General features: G+C 39.3%; 2 protein-coding genes across 3 annotated transcripts in view; one reads left to right on the top strand and one right to left on the bottom strand.

Moving 5' to 3' along the window:
• Nucleotides 1-2,975: 2,975 nt before the first annotated feature.
• The window catches only part of gal3st4 (galactose-3-O-sulfotransferase 4), a 112,466-nt gene continuing 98,485 nt past the window's right edge, over nt 2,976-16,956 (top strand). For both annotated transcript variants that reach the window (XM_062066205.1, XM_062066203.1), the window contains exon 1: nt 2,976-3,104. In XM_062066205.1, the coding sequence (XP_061922189.1) occupies nt 3,067-3,104 (38 nt within the window). In that variant the 5' untranslated portion in view covers nt 2,976-3,066. The remainder of the gene's footprint in view (nt 3,105-16,956) is intronic.
• LOC133662314 (uncharacterized) lies at nt 4,216-11,755 on the bottom strand. The gene is made up of 3 exons (XM_062066207.1): nt 11,611-11,755; nt 9,503-11,380; nt 4,216-4,822 (listed from the first exon to the last, which is right to left on the bottom strand). The coding sequence occupies exons 2-3, from the start codon at nt 10,610-10,612 to the stop codon at nt 4,622-4,624; spliced, it is 1,311 nt and encodes a 436-aa protein (XP_061922191.1). The 5' UTR covers nt 10,613-11,380; nt 11,611-11,755; the 3' UTR covers nt 4,216-4,621.

Raw genomic sequence — 16,956 nt, 5'->3', positions numbered from 1 at the left:
TTTTATTTTCTTTTTTCATAATTTTTATTTTTTTTAAATAAATCAATCCAACAAAACAATACACTGCAATACCATAACAATGCAATCCAATTCCAAAACCAAACCCGACCCAGCAACACTCAGAACTGCAATAAACAGAGCAATTGAGAGGAGGCACAAACACGACACAGAACAAACCAAAAGTAGTGAAACAAAAATGAATATTATCAACAACAGTATCAATATTAGTTACAACATATATACATACGTATTCATATATATAGTATATACATACATATACATATATATATACTATACATACTGTATATGTATATATACAGTACATATACACATATTAAAATTTATACTGTATATCTAAGGGCTGTCAAGTGATTAATTTTTTTGAGTCAGATTAATCACACTCTAGATCTGTGATTAATCATGATTAATCACAAATTATTTTTCTAGCATTTTTTTATTTATTGTTTTTATATATATAATTCATTTATTTAACTATCTTTATTTATATATATATATATATATATATATATATATATATATATATATATATATATATATATATATATATATATATATATATATATATATATATATATATATATATATATATACACAGTATATATATAACATCCGGACACAGAACATTTTCTTTACATTCATGTTGCACTAAAACAATTGTCGTTGTGTTGCTGCGGCTTCAATTATTGTTCACTACAATTGTTGTATTGATTCATCTTGGTTCATCACTAACGGAGGTTAGGAGCAATTTATCGATAGTTGCAGTGTCGCCATTTTGGGATATTTTTTAAAGTTGTGAGCCATGTATTATGTATCAAAGGAACCTTTGTCCATGGGGCGGAATATTGTCTTTACAATTATAAAAGCTTTTTACAAAAATCTACTACTCTGCTTGCATGTCAGCAGACTGAGGTAGATCCTGCTGAAATCCTATGTATTGAATGAATAGAGAATCGTTTTGAATTGGGAAAAAAAATCGTTTTTGAATCGAGATATCGTGTTGAATTGAAAAAAATCGATTTTGAATAGAATCGTGACCCCAAGAATCGATATTGAATGTAGATTTTTCTAAAAAGGTTTTATAATTGTAAAGGACAATGTTTTATCAACTGATTGCAATAATGTAAATTTGTTTTAACTATTAAATGAACCAAACATATGACTTATTTTATCTTTGTGAAAATATTGGACACAGTGTGTTGTCAAGCTTATGAAATGCGATGCAAGTGTAAGCCACTGTGACACTATTTTCTTTTTTTTAATTTTTTTTTTTATAAATGTCTAATGATAATGTCAATGAGGGATTTTTAATCAATGCTATGTTGAAATTGTAACTAATATTGATACTGTTGTTGATAATATTCATTTTTGTTTCACTACTTTTGGTTTGTTCTGTGTCGTGTTTGTGTCTCCTCTCAATTGCTCGGTTTATTGCAGTTCTGAGTGTTGCTGGGTCGGGTTTGGTTTTGGAATTGGATTGCATTGTTATGGTATTGCTGTGTATTGTTTTGGTGGATTGATTAATAAAAAAATAAAATAAAATAAAAATTATATTAAAAAAATAAAAATCGATTTTTTAAAAATGAGAATCGATTCTGAATCGCGAGAAACGTGATTCGAATTCGAATCGATTTTTTCCCACACCCCTAATATATATATATATATATATATATATATATATATATATATATATATATATATATATATATATATATATATATATATATATATATATATATATATATATATATATATATATATATATATATATATATATATAGGGCTGTGAATCTTTGGGTGTCCCACGATTCGATTCAAAATCGATTCTTGGGGTCACGATTCGATTCAAAATCGATTTTTTTTTCAATTCAACACGATTCTCGTTTCAAAAACGATTTTATTTTTTTTTTAAATTAAAACAATACACAACAATATCATAATAATGCAATACAATTTCAAAACCAAACCCGACCCAGCAACATTTAGAATAGTAATAAACAGAGCAATTGAGAGCAATTGAGGAGACACAAACATGGCACGGAACCATTAGTGAGACAAAAATGAATATAATCAAAAACAGTATCAATATTAGTAACAATTTCAACATAGCAGTGATTAAAAATCCCTCATTGATATTATCATTACAAACATTAATAAAAAAAAAAATTACAAAAAATGAACAATAGTGTCACAGTGGCTTACACTTGCATCGCATCTCATAAACTAAATGTCTAATGATAATGTCAATGAGGGATTTTTAATCACTGCTATGTTGAAATTGTAACTAATATTGATACTGTTGTTAAGAATATTCATTTTTGTGTCACTACTTTTGGTTTGTTCTGTGTCGTGTTTGTGTCTCCTCTCAATTGCTCTGTTTATTGCAGTTCTGAGTGTTGCTGGGCCGGGTTTGGTTTTGGAATTGGATTGCATTGTTATGGTATTGCTGTGTATTGTTTTGTTCGATTGATTAATTTAAAAAAATAAATAAATAAATAAATATATTTTTTTTATAAATAATAATTTAAAAATCGATTTTTAAAAAATGAGAATCGATTCTGAATCGCACAACGTGAGAATTGCGATTCGAATTCGAATCGATTTTTTCCCACACCCCTAATATATATATATATATATATATATATATATATATATATATATATATATATATATATATATATATATATATATATATATGCATATTCATATATATATATATATATATATATATATATATATATATATATATATATATATATATATATATATATATATATATATATATATATATATATATATATATTTGGACAATGAAGTGTCTCATAACCTTAATGAGCGACAGCATGAAAACAAGCTGGTGTAAGCAGCAGAGGGGGGCAGTACCATGTTGTTAGAAGATGAAGAGGGAGGGATTTAATATTGCACTCGGGTTTCAAGTGCTTGTTGGCACTGTTGTGCAGCAAAGTCTCCTTTGGTAGACTAAAGGGACTACACATGGAAACTATATTTATTTCAGTATTTGGAGGATGAACTCACTGTAATTCTCCTATGTATTATTTTACACTATTCAAGTATTCCAAGACAAGGTAAGGATTTGCTTCATTCTCTCAATTGGGAGTAGCAATAAGTCATGTGAGTTATTTTGGTGAGAGATCGTATAGACGTGTTGAAATGTAGTCCACCTCTTCTGCTATTCTTATTCCCACTTATCAGCTTATGCTGCAAGCATTAGGTCACAGCAATAATCTGGTTTCACTCAGCTTGGGACAACAACTCAACCGGCCTCGATGTGAGCAGGTTCACTTTCAGTACACACTGGGATAGATATCATTTTCAGTTGGAACCAACATGCAAGGCATATAGAGCTCTCTCCAAAAATGATGACGTTTATAGAATTGACTTGGTATCGCACAAGTCCAAAATATAACACAAGTTAAAGCCCATGGCTGGAGTAGTCCACAGAAAACTTTGAGTATACAAACCCTGAAATGGTCTTCTACAGAAAGAGATGGTAAGCCAAATGGGAGTCAGTTACATGCGTAACTTCATCTGTAGACCTAACCTGCTTTCGGGCAGGTTTTTTCCCCCTTCTTGTTGAACCTGAAGTGACCTGTCAGACTTGGTGTGTGCTTTCCTTCAAAACCCAGTTGACCTAACTTAACTGGTACTTTCTGCATTCCATAACTTGAATACCATCCAGCAGTATACTCTACATTTAAAGGGACCCTGCACTGTCATTCCCAATCATTATGTAAGACAAGAACACGTATGTTTAAATCAGGGGTGCCCATTACGTCGATCTACCGATCGTGTTACCGGTCGATCGCGGAGGGTGTGTCAGTCGATCGCCAGCCAGGCATTAAAAAAATAGACCTACAGTATATAATAGCGATCATCAATCTTCACCAAGACGTCACATTCGTCACTTTATTGACATTCATGGCACGCGAGGGTCTTGTGAGATGACGCTGGCTGCCGCAAGCTCATTATTAAGAAAAAATGACCGACAGGAAGGCAAGAAACTGTCGCGCCGTACCTGCCGTCAAAACTCTAAAGAACGACTGCACAGTTCCTATCTTCACAACAAAAGCGCTGCTTCATCCTGCCCGCTAATAAAATAAGAGTCTCAGATAGGGATGATGTTTGATAAGAAATTATCGAGTTTGAGCCCATTATCGAATCCTCTTATAGAACCGATTCCTTATCGATTCTCTTATCGAATCCAGATAGGTTGTTGTATATGGAAAAAAACACACAATACTTGGTTTAACAAAAGCTCACTTTTATTTTATAAGAAAAAATAAAATAAAATAAATAAATAAATATTGACTGTTACCCTCCTAAAAATAAACAAATAAAGAATATTGACTGTTTAAGTGGGATTTTTCAGAAAAACAAATATATACAGTAACACAAAAACAACCTGTCTCTGTGATCACTATAGGTGTATAGTGTTAAATAAAATCAGTCCCTTGGGCACAAAACTGAAAATAATACAGCTCTCCAAAAAGTGCACTTCTGCTGCTATTGGAACATACTAACTACACACAATATGACACTAAGAACACTACAGTCATCAAACAACAATTCTTCTTCCAAAAAATTAGCATGCCTGCTTTTTCAGGGTCAAGTCTGACCCGCTCTTCGCTAATCGTGTCGCCAACGGTGGAAAAAACACGTTCACTTGGCGTGGAACTAGCTTGGACACACAGATATGTTTGACGACATCCTCCTCCAGTCTGTATCTAAACCTTCTGGGGTCCATCAGTGTGGCCTCCTCCAGGAATGACAGCACGTCCTTGTCCTGGAGGGAAAATTAGGGACAGACACTGAGTAGAATTAGGGGGGAAATTAGCTGAATGTGAAGACTAGGGTGTCTGTTATTAAGTCTTTAGCATTAGTATGTGGAATTAAATGATGGAATGGATTAAGTAATGAAGTTAAACATTGTACTGATATGATCCACTTTAATAGGTTGTTCAAATTAATAGTGCTTACAAAGTACAAAGAAGAATTATGAGAAATACTTTCAACCTTATTGAAAATAAGATATTCTTCATCTCAGTATATTAATAATGACTGAATTAATTAATTACATATTACACAACTGTTGTATATACTAATTCACTGATGTTATTTTATTATAAAAAGGTCAGTAAATGATGTATATATTTGTAAACGCTCTGAAGTGGGAAAGGGGTAGGATTACATAAGCTTTACTTCTTCCTACTCCTTTTCAGACATGATGTAAAGTGAAATGATAGGAAACTGTGATGTGTAAGTGTGTTCATGTTCGAAATAAACTAAAGAAAGAAAGAAAGCACTAGTTTATTAGACAGACCTGCAAACTCTGGAGTGGTGTAGGCTACAAGATACCGTTAACGTTATCAGACACATACAAAAAGGCTAACGTTACCGTTACCGTTAACAATTCTGATATGGGTCTAAAATAAGTCTTAACAGTCCCTTGGTTAGCGACTCTAACCTCAACCTTTCTCACGGTTCCATCGACACTGGGAACTGTCTTTGCAATGACGCCCATTGGCCACTCATTTCTTCTTGTTTGTTCGTCCTTAAGGAGTACTACATCCCCTTCTTTAATGTCAGTCCTTTTGTGGTGCCATTTCTGACGAGATTGGAGGCTGCTGAGATACTCCTTTTGCCACCTGCTCCAGAAGTTGTCTGCGAGGAACTGAACACGCTTCCAGTGGCTCTTCAGCATCTCCTTCTGGTCGACGTTGTCACAGATTGGAGGAACAGCATGCGTTTTTTGTGTGAGCAGCATAGCAGGGCTTAGAATGAAAGGATGCTCTGGGTCTGATGAGACTGGTATTAGCGGGCGGGCATTCATTATGGCCGTGACTTCTGCAAGAAATGTAGTCAGTATTTCATGGGTAAGTTGGGCACGACCAGCTTGCAGCAACATGTTGTCCAGAATGCGCCTCGCCAGGCCGATCATACGTTCCCATACTCCCCCCATATGGGGTGAATGGGGTGGGTTGAATACCCATGTGCACTTGTGTTCCTGTAAATATTGTTGCACTTTGTTCTCGTCTGGCACTGACGTTGTGATCTCTTTGTGAGCACCAATAAAATTAGTGCCACAGTCGGAGCGTAGCTGTTTAGCAGGACCTCTCAGCGCAAAAAAGCGCCTCAGTGCATTGATAAAACTTGATGAGCTCATCTCCTCCACAACTTCAATGTGAACAGCCCTTGTGCACAAGCAGGTAAAGAGTACTGCCCACCGTTTGCTGTTAGCCTGTCCTCCTCTTGTACGCCTTGTGAATACTTCCCATGGGCCAAAAATGTCCAAGCCCACATAAGAAAAGGGGGGCTCTAGCTGAAGTCGGTCTACTGGCAGGTCACTCATTATTTGCTCCTCAAACTTTCCTCTCAGTTTCTTGCATGTAACACACTTGTTTATAACTTTGCCAATGCACCTTTTTGCACCTACAATCCACAGGCCACTTTCTCTGACCGCCCCTTCGGTAAAGTGTCTCCCTTGGTGGTTAACCTTTTCATGGTGATGTCGCACAAGGAGGGTGGTTATGTAGTTGGTGCCTGGTAATATAATAGGATTCATTTCTTTTGCTTCTAAGCCTGAGCGAATAATGCGACCACCGACTCTCAATAGGCTGTCATTTCCAATGATGGGGTTAAGCTTTATGAGCGGGCTGTGTTTGGAAATATTTTGTTTAGCTGAAATGCATTTGATCTCATCTGCATATGTTTCTTGCTGAACATTTTTCATCATGATGGTCTCAGCTTGCTCTAACAGTTCACATGTAATGGCTGTTTTACAGATATGCCAACCAGTACAGTCTTTGTTTGTTTTGGAAGAGGAGAAGCATTGTGCTACGTGAATCAGGTTTGCTACAGTTCTTTTCAGTGATTTCCATGAGGAAAAGCGTTCCCAGCGTTTTGTGTCTAACACGGTTATTGTAGTGTTTGTGCAGAGGGTTCTTACCTCTGGGCGCACCTCTGCATCACTGTCTGGCTCCAGTAGCTCATACAGATGTTGCTCTGGCTGGATGTCTGAAGAGCACTGTAGGAAGGACGGCCCTGTGAACCATGACGTTTTCTGCAACTCTGAAGCTGGGACAGCGCGTGAGCCGTGGTCAGCAGGATTTTGATCCGTTGCGACGAAGTGCCATTGCTCAGGTGTTGTTGACTCTCTGATGCGTCTAACACGGTTGTTTACATAGACGTAGAAGCGCCTTGACTGGTTGTTGATATAGCCCAGGATCACCTTGCTATCTGTGTAGAAGCCAATTTTGTCTATTTGATGGTCAATCTCATCGCTTATCACTTCTGCCATTTCCACAGCCATAACTGCTGCACAGAGTTCAAGCCTGGGGACTGTAAGCTCCGGCTGGGGGGTGAGTCGTGCCTTACCCAGAACAAAGCCAACTTCTGTTGTGCCATCAGCAGCGGTAACTTTAATATAAGCAACTGCACATATTGCTTTCATAGATGCGTCCGAAAAGATGCATAGTTCTACACATCTGGCTTGAGAAAGTGGGATGTTGGAGTATGTGCGCGGCATTTGGAGGTTACTGAGGCATTGTAGGGACAGCTGCCATTCTATCCATTTCCCTCTCATGTCCTCGGGCAGGGCTGAATTCCACTCTGTAGTGTGCAGCGAAAGTTCTCTCAAAAGGAGTCGTCCTTGGATGATGACTGGAGACAGAAACCCTAGCGGGTCAAATACACTGTTTACTGTTGAAAGGACCCCTCTGCGTGTGTAGGGTTTGTCTGTATGGGGGATGTGAAAGGTGAAATAGTCTGACATTATGTTCCATTTTATGCCAAGGCTTCGCTGATCAGGAAGGTCGTCCTTGAACAGGTCCAAATCCTGGAGATCTTTGGCACGGTCCTCCACTGGAAAAGCATCCATCACCTCAACTTTGTTGGAGGCTATTTTGAGGAGCCGGAGATTTGAGGCTGCTAGCATTTCTTGTGTTCTTTTGACAAGATTGATGGCGCCTTGCTCAGTGGGAACAGACTTCAAGACATCATCCACATAAAAGTCTCTTTCAACAAACTGACGCACATCTGCCCCGTATTTTTCCTCACCTTGTTGTGCAGCTCTTCTTAGCCCATAGGTTGCTACTGCAGGGGAGGGGCTATTGCCAAAAACATGGACGCACATTCTGTAGTCCACTATGTCATTTTTGGGGTTGTTATCTTTGTGCCACACAAATCTTAAAATATTTCTACAGTCCTCTCTTACTAGAAAGCAGTAAAACATCTGCTGAATGTCTGCGGTTATTGCAACTTTATGCTTCCTAAACCTCACTAGTACACCCAATAGACTGTTGTTTAGGTTAGGCCCTGAGAGTAACGCATCATTAAGTGACATACCTTCAAACTGTGCGCTGGAGTCAAATACCACTCTTATCTGCGATTTTTTCTGTGGATGGTAGACTCCGAAAAAGGGCAAATACCAATACTCTTTGTTTTTCTGTACTGGGGGTGCAAGCTCAGCATGTCCATTGTCCATCATCTTTTGCATAAAGTCTGTGAGGTGGGACTGCATTTCTGGGTTTTTTATGAGTGTGCGTTGCAGTGACTTGAGGCGACTAACTGCATACTGGCGGTTGTTTGGTAGTATTTTCCTTGGCTCACGAAAAGGTAGTGGGGCCACCCAGCTCTTTGACTCATTTTGTGTGAACTCATTGTCCATAATTTTGAGGAATAACAGATCCTCCATCGAAGGTGCAAGCTTGTTGTCATTTTTAGTCTGACAGAAAACATCTCTTCCAAAGCTTACGTTGCTTGCATTTTCTTTCATTTTTGTGCTACTGAGAGCTAGCTGTCGATCTGGAAGATTAGTCTCTGATTTGATAGTGAAGTGATTTTCACAAGGAGGAAAATGAGTGGGCCTCCCATTTGCTAGAACGTGAGTCTTTAAACTGGTGACCTCTGAAGGCTTATGAGTGCTGCCCAAGCAAACTTCTCCCACTATCACCCAGCCTAGATCCAGCCTCTGTGCATATGGTGCATTGTGTGTTCCATTGATTTGACTGCGCACTTTATGGACTCTTAGAATGTCTCTTCCGAGTAATAGAAAAATCTCAGCACTGTCATCTAGAGGTGGTATTTTGTGTGCAATACGTTCGAGATGAGGATGACCTTGTGCAGCGGCTGGAGTGGGAATTTCCTCTCTTTTGTTTGGTATCATGTTACACTCGATCAACATTGGTAGCTGTATTGCAGTGGCGCCATCTATGGACTCTATGACGTAACCAGAGGCTCTGCGACCAGCTGTGAGACCTACACCAGAACAGGTCTGCAGAGTGTATGGCGCTGCAAGGCTGTTAACTTTGAACATATCAAAAAACTCAGAGCGTGCCAATGACAAATTACTCTGGTCGTCCAACATGGCGTACATTCTTTTACTCTTGCTGCGGTCATTAGCTGGGTAAACACTGACCAGGCATATTTTAGAACATGACTTTCCTAAAAAGCCCTCCCCACATACCTCAGTGCAACTTGCAACGACTGTTTCCTCCTGCCCATCTTCTTGCTCCCCGCCGTGATATGCTGGAGGTAAGGAAGACCTGAGAGGAAGGGAAGGTGAGTCTGGATGCAAGGCAGAAGGGTGCTTGTCAGAGTCACATTCAGAACATTTAACTGCTGCTTCACAGTTACGAGCCACATGTCTGGTAGATGCACAGCACTTGTAACATATATTATGTTGCTTTAACAGTCTCTTCCTTACTTGTAGAGGTTTTTCCTTAAAACCTCTACAATGTTGTAGTGCATGAGGTTTGTTATGTACAGGACACCATTTGTCTGGTTCATTAGTGGGTGTGGCTGTTACGCTTGTTTTATGCACTGAAACTGTTCTGCGGTTGTTACTGTAATTTTCTCCAAATCTGTCCTTTTTTACTCCGCTGATGAATGATGGCTGGATATGGAAGCTTGGGTCGTTGCGTGCCTTTGCTTGTGTCTGAATAAACTGCAGAAAGAAGGTAAAAGGAGGAAACATTACTTTATATTCCTGTTTGTAGCGTGAGCCTTCCATCATCCATCTGTCTTGTAGTCCATACGGCAATTTTTCCACGATTGGAGCAATGCCTCTTGCCGTGTCAAGATAGGACAGTCCCTGTAAATATCCTTCTTGCATTGCTGAATTGATTTCCAACAGTAAATCGCTTAGCTCTCTTAGTTTTAGGTGATCTTTTGGCCCTATTTTGGGGAACTGGTCAAGTTTTGCAAAAAGAGCGCCCTCTATGGCCTCTGGCGAACCATAGGTCTCTTCTAGCCTGTCCCAGATTAGTTGTAATGCAGCTGGTGATTTATTTATATTCACTGCTCTGATACGACGTGCATGTTTAACTGACTCTGGGCCCAGTGATTTAATCAGGAGGTCAATTTCTTCCCCAGCTTTAAGATCAAGACTCTCGGTAGCGTTAATGAATGATGATTTCCAAGCTAAATAATTTTCTGGTTTGTCATCAAACTTTGTGAGCTCAGACGTTAACAACTGGCTCCTTACTAGATATTTAGCAAGTTCATTAGTGTCATTAGAATGATATTGAGCAGGTGAATAATACTGGTTGCGGACAGTAGAGGGCGTTGTATACATAGGAATATTATGGGCACTGTTTTCTGGGGGTCTTTGGGGCTGATAGTCTTTTGAGACTGTGGGTACAGATTCCTGTTGCCTATCTGATTCCTTAATTTTTTACTTTGTTCATCCCTTCATCTAGTTTAATGTCCTTTGTGTTTATTTCACGTGGCTCTTTATCACTGGGCTCAATGCTGGGCTCATTGTGTTTTCTTATGTATTCAGCTGTCCGCTCATGGGCGCTTTGGATTGAGGGCAGATGAATAACATGTTCCACTGTCGTTTCCAATCTTGCAGCAGCGTCCTCCATCACTGTTGCTTCGGCGGCGGCAGCTTGTGCTTCACCTTCCTTCTCCAGTGCATGGAGTGTTGCTTCCAATCTAGCTTTTTCTGGTTTAATTTCTATTTCTTTCTTTGCAAATGCAGCTCTGGCCTGGGCAGCTTCTGCTTTTGCACGTGCTGTGGCAGCTGCTAACGTTAGACTTGCGGCAGACGATCTGCTTCCGGACGGTCTGCTTGCCCGGGAAACCATAGATTCAGCGTTCTCCATTGTTCGTGTTGATGTACTCACTATGCCTTTACGCTGACTTAACAACGTCTGTCGTGCTGGTCTGAAAACAGCGTATGACAGTGCAGCCTGGGGTTCAGCAGTTCATCGAAAGGTGTCCCTTTTCACTGTACTGGCTTCATGAAACCTTTTCACTTTCCAGTTAGTTAAACACCCCCACACAAGAAGTCGCAGACATCAGGATGAGTTGGACCCGTTTTTATATGGCAGGTGTGAAACTATAACAAACAGATACAGTATAGGTGCATCAGTATACACAAATAATGCAGCAATTATTAATTAAAGCTTAACATAAATCATATACTGTCTCATTACATTGATATGAGCCAAAATACTGCATTCAAAATAAGACTTGTAAATAGTTCCTTAAACATTAAATGAACTACTTAAATGTACTACTTTCTAACATATATTCCATCTAAACATCATTTTTTACTGCAATACTCACAGGGAATGCCTTTATGAACTCTAACACAGCTACAGAACAGAACAACATGCCGTCTCCGTGGTCTGAATCACATTACATCATCATCTCTGCGCAACATGGCCAGGACACTCACTTCCTGATTCTCTTAAAGAGCCAGTGCACACAATACTAATGGCAGAGCCAGAACACTTGGTCAAAAATGGGACTCAGATGCAGAGTAGGGAACAATCCGGCAGGCTTTTATTTTGAAAGTTTCTTTTCACCTCCAGAGGAGTCAGGGCAAATCAACATAGGCTATAACCTGACTAGTCGGTGAAAAAAGGTTCCACAAAAAGGAACAACCGAAAATCACTCCGAAAGAAGGATACACTAAAACAATAACGAGCTAAACTTGGCGTAGGATAAAATCTATGAAATTTATCATAAACAAAAAACGCTCCAAACGAAGGGAGAAACAATGGCTATAAAACTTCTACACTGTATCTTATCTGAAAAAGGTTAACAAAAGGTGTCACTCAAAAAATTGAGGAAAAGGAAGAACTGTAAGAAAAAACTGAAAACTCACCACTTCGGCTGCAAAACTAAATAAACAAAATCACTCTGCTGAGGAGGAGAAAAAGAAAACTCAAAATATCAACAAGGGAATTTAGGATCAAGATATTCAAACAAGAGACGAGGCAAGGCTTGGACAGGATACTAGAGAGGCACGAACAAACGAGACAATCTGGCACAGAACAAAGGGAGGTGTGGGCTTATAAGACATCATGAGGGTAATGGGGAACAGGTGGAAACAATCAGGGATCGGGGATGACGTCAGACTGATGACACAAAAGGAAGGGCAAGTGACCTGAAACGAGAGGAGAGTTACTTTTCAAACTAAAACATGCAATTCACAAGACAGAAAAAATCAAGACAAGACATCCCTCAGTTGTCTTGTCTTGTTGGTTTTCGATAATATTGCGAAACAAAACGCCAGGTAATATGTCTGCTAATTGGGGCCATTTTGCGGTCCTTATACAAACACCATAATAATACTTGTATGTTTAATGCGCCGACAATCCATCAAGCGGTGCGGCTTCATAGCTTACCGAAGTCGTACTAAAACATTTTGAGTGCCGTGTGTAATGTTCTATATCCTCAACGGAACATTTTAAGTTTTTGTGTTGTTTATTGCCATCATATTGCAGTCTACGCATGTCTTTTTTGTATGACTGCCATCTACTGGTCACACTTATCATTACACCATGTACCAAATAAAATTGCTTCGAGGTCAGTAAGCACCACCAGAATTATTTTAAGGCGCACCGTCGATTTTTGAGAAAATGAAAGGATTTTAAGTGCGCCTTATAGTCCGAAAAATACGGTGTTTGGTCAAAGTGGGAGACAAAAGGCAAACCCGAACCGATATCGTCAGTAAAAGAAGAACTTACTCAGTGGCCTAGTGGTTATAGTGTCCGCCCTGAGATCGGTAGGTTGTGAGTTCAAACCCTGGCCGAGTCATACCAAAGACTATAAAAATGGGACCCATTACCTCCCTGCTTGGCACTCAGCATCAAGGGTTGGAATTGGGGGTTAAATCACCAAAAATGATTCCCGGGCGCAGCACCGCTGCTGCCCACTGCTGCCCACTGCTCCCCTCACCTCCCAGGGGGTGAACAAGGGGATGGGTCAAATGCAGAGTTCAAATTTCACCACAACTAGTGTGTGTGTGTGACAATCATTGGTACTTTAACTTTAACTTAACTGAGAAATCTCTTCCTTCAGTTTCAGAGTGCCATGGCAGTTCCAACGTTTAACAGATTGGTTGTCTACAAAGATGAAACCACTGGACTCTTGATGTGCAGTGTCAAAACCCGGGTATTTATTAAAGGCAAGAAAGCAGTACCAATCATATTTTATGAAAGCTGGATCTCGACATTGGTAGCTTATGAAGCCCACAATACCAACCATGAAGGCATTTTTTGGAACTCTCCTCAAAATGAGCACCAAGGTTTAGACGACAAAAGGTGAAAGAAAGTAGAAGCCAGCTGCATCAAGCAAGACTATGTCGGCAGATCATGAGTGACTTTTTCCTCCGAATGACCTTGCAGTAAATATCTGTCAACCTGTTCGAACCTTATGAGGTGAAAAAGAGTAAAACTCAAAGTATTGTCAACCGTGTTCTGCTTCATGGCCTCAAGAACTATACACAATGACGTAAACAAACCAGTCGCCCCCCTTCTCCTAACACGGGGGTCGGCAACCCAAAATGTTGAAAGAGCCATATTAGACCAAAAATACAAAAAACAAATCTGTCTGGAGCCGCAAAAAATGAAAATCCGTATATAAGTCTTATAATGAAGGCAACACATGACGTGTCTACATTAGCTATAATAGCCTACTATCAAAATGACTTTAAAAGTCTCATATAAGTGATATAATGAAGTAAGTGTCTATATTAGCTATATTAGTCTACTATCAAAATGACTACCGTATTTTTCGGACTATAAGTCACAGTTTTTTTCATAGTTTCATAGTGCGACTTATACTCAGGAGCGACTTATGTGTGAAATGATTAACACATTACCGTAAAATATCAAATAATATTATTTAGCTCATTCACGTTAGAGACTAGACGTATAAGATTTCATGGGATTTAGCGATTAGGAGTGACAGATTTTTTGGTAAACGTACAGCATGTTCTATATTTTATAGTTATTTGAATGACTCTTAGCATAATATGTTACGTTAACATACCAGGCACATTCTCAGTTGGTTATTTATGCGTATTTATTTACACTTATTCAGCCTGTTGTTCACTATTCTTTATTTATTTTAAATTGCCTTTCAAATGTTATTCTTGGTGTTGGGTTTTATCAAATAAATGTCCCCAAAAAAATGCAACTTATACTCCAGTGCGACTTATATATGTTTTTTTCCTTCTTTATTATGCATTTTCGGCCAGTGCGACTTATACTCCGGAGCGACTTATAGTCCGAAAAATACGGTATGTGTCGCAGGCTCAAGCAAATGTTTGTTGACAGAAATGTTGAAATGTAATATTTATTCTACACATTTTTACAACATTGTAAAACATTAGTAAATCAGAGGCTACTCAAAAGGTGAGATAACTCCTGGAAATGACTGGCTTTAAATGACCAGAGGTATAGATGTGTGTGTCCAAGTTGAAGGAAACGGCAGGTTGTTTGCTTTTAATAGATTTATTACAATCTTTGTCAAGTTTGGTAATGTTTGCTGTGGTCTGGAACAACATGGCACACAAACAACTATCTGAGATGCAGCCAATATTACATACAGATAATGTGTTCATGAGACAAGCAAAACTCAATTATATACAAAGAGGATAAAAGTAAAGGAAATTAAATGAGCTCAAATATTGCTACAAATGAGGCATAAGGATACAATATGTAGCCTAAATAGCATGTTAGCATTGATTAGCTTGCGGCCATGCACTGACCAAATATGCCTGATTAGCACTCCACACAAGTCAATAACATCAACAAAGCGCACTTGTGTGCACTCGCGCACTTGTGTGCACTCACGCACAGCATAAAACTTTTGGTGGGCAAAATGAGAGAAAGAGATTTTAAGGAAGATTTTACATGTAAACAAACTGTTGCTGCATAGACCACACTATGGTGGGTTCAAGAACCGCCAAAATTAGTAGGACAAAACGATATTCACCAAATACTCTCATCAGTAAAGCATACACACAAACATATTAACATACTTGCCAACCTTGAGACCTCCAATATCGGGAGGTGGGGGGTGGGGGGTGGGGGTGGGCTTGGTCAGGGGTGGGGGTGGGGGGCGTGGTTGGGGGGCGTGGTTGGGGGCGTGGTTATTTACAGCTAGAATTCACCAACTCGAGTATTTCATATTTATTTCATATATATATATATATATATATATATATATATATATATATATATATATATATATATATATATATATATATATATACATTAAATACTTGACTTTCAGTGAATTCTAGCTATATATATATATATATATATATATATATATATATATATATATATATATATATATATATATATATATATATATATATATATTTTATTTACATAGAAAGAAAAAAAAATACTTGAATTTCAGTGTTCCGGTGGCTAGCCATTAGATGGCAGTATTGTCCTGTTTAACTTCTCCGTTCATGATGAGTATATCATTTCGGCCGCCATGTCTGTAATTTCCTCGTTCTTCTGCTTCGTCTCCTTGTTGTGTGCGCAGTTGTGCACTCTATAAAAGCCCTAGATGTTATGACGTCATTGGGCAGGCAAGCTGTTTATATTGTGGGAAAGCGGACGTGAGAACAGGCTGTCCCCACTCAGTCTCAGGTTCGCATTGAGCTGGAGGGGGCGTGGCCTCCAGCTCCGGCTGAATACCGGGAGTTTGTCGGGAGAAAATCTCTGCCGGGAGGTTATCGGGAGAGGCGCTGAATACCGGGATTCTCCCGCTAAAAACGGGAGGGTTGGCAAGTATGCATATTAAACAGTGGACTTTCTAACAGTTTGGAAGGTTTGTGTCATGTTTGTCCTCAAACTAAAAACATCCATCCATCCATCCATTTTCTACCGCTTGTCCCTTTTGGGGTTGCGGGGGGTCGCTAGAGCCTATTTTAGCTGCATTCAGGCGGTAGGCGGGGTACACCCTGGACAAGTCGCCACCTCATCGCAGGGCCAACACAGATAGACAGACAACATTCACACTCACATTCACACACTAGGGACCATTTAGTGTTGCCAATCAACCTATCATACTAAAACAAAAACATTATTATTCCCCCATCTTTTCCATTTTCAATCAATCAATCAATCAATGTTTATTTATATAGCCCTAAATCACAAAAGTCTACTCAGGGGGTGAACAAGGGGATGGGTCGAATGCAGAGGACACATTTCACCACACCTAGTGTGTGTGACAATCATTGGTACTTTAACTTTAACTTTTTAACTCAAAGGGCTGCACAAGCCACAACGACATCCTCTGTACAGAGCCCACATATGGGACGTCGATGTGAATGACTATGAGAAACCTTGGAGAGGGTAACCCCCCCTCTAAGTACAGTCCTTAGTGGATCTAACATAATAGTGAGAGTCCAGTCCATAGTGGGGCCAGCAGGAGACCATCCCGAGCGGAGACTGGTCAGCAGCGCAGAGATGTCCCCAACCGATGCACAGGCGAGCGGTCCACCCCGGGTCCCAACTCTGGACAGCCAGCACTTCATCCATGGTCACCGCAACCGGAATAACCCGGCGAGGGGGCAGAGGAAAAAAGAAAAGAAACGGCAGATCAACTGGTCTAAAAAGGGGGGTCTATTTAAAGGCTAGAGTATAAAAATGAGTTTTA

The sequence above is a fragment of the Entelurus aequoreus genome, linkage group LG12 (assembly GCF_033978785.1).
Source record: "Entelurus aequoreus isolate RoL-2023_Sb linkage group LG12, RoL_Eaeq_v1.1, whole genome shotgun sequence".
Classification (NCBI taxonomy): Eukaryota; Metazoa; Chordata; class Actinopteri; order Syngnathiformes; family Syngnathidae; genus Entelurus; species Entelurus aequoreus.
This window is presented reverse-complemented; position numbering and strand designations above follow the sequence as displayed.

Excerpts from the sequence above, each read along its gene's own strand:
- LOC133662314 (XM_062066207.1), bottom strand. The coding sequence starts at position 10,612 with ATGTATACAACGCCCTCTACTGTCCGCAACCAGTATTATTCACCTGCT. Across the intron at positions 4,823-9,502 it reads TCGTTGCAAGTTGCACTGAG|GACAAGGACGTGCTGTCATT; the intron begins GTATGTGGGGAG and ends TTTTCCCTCCAG.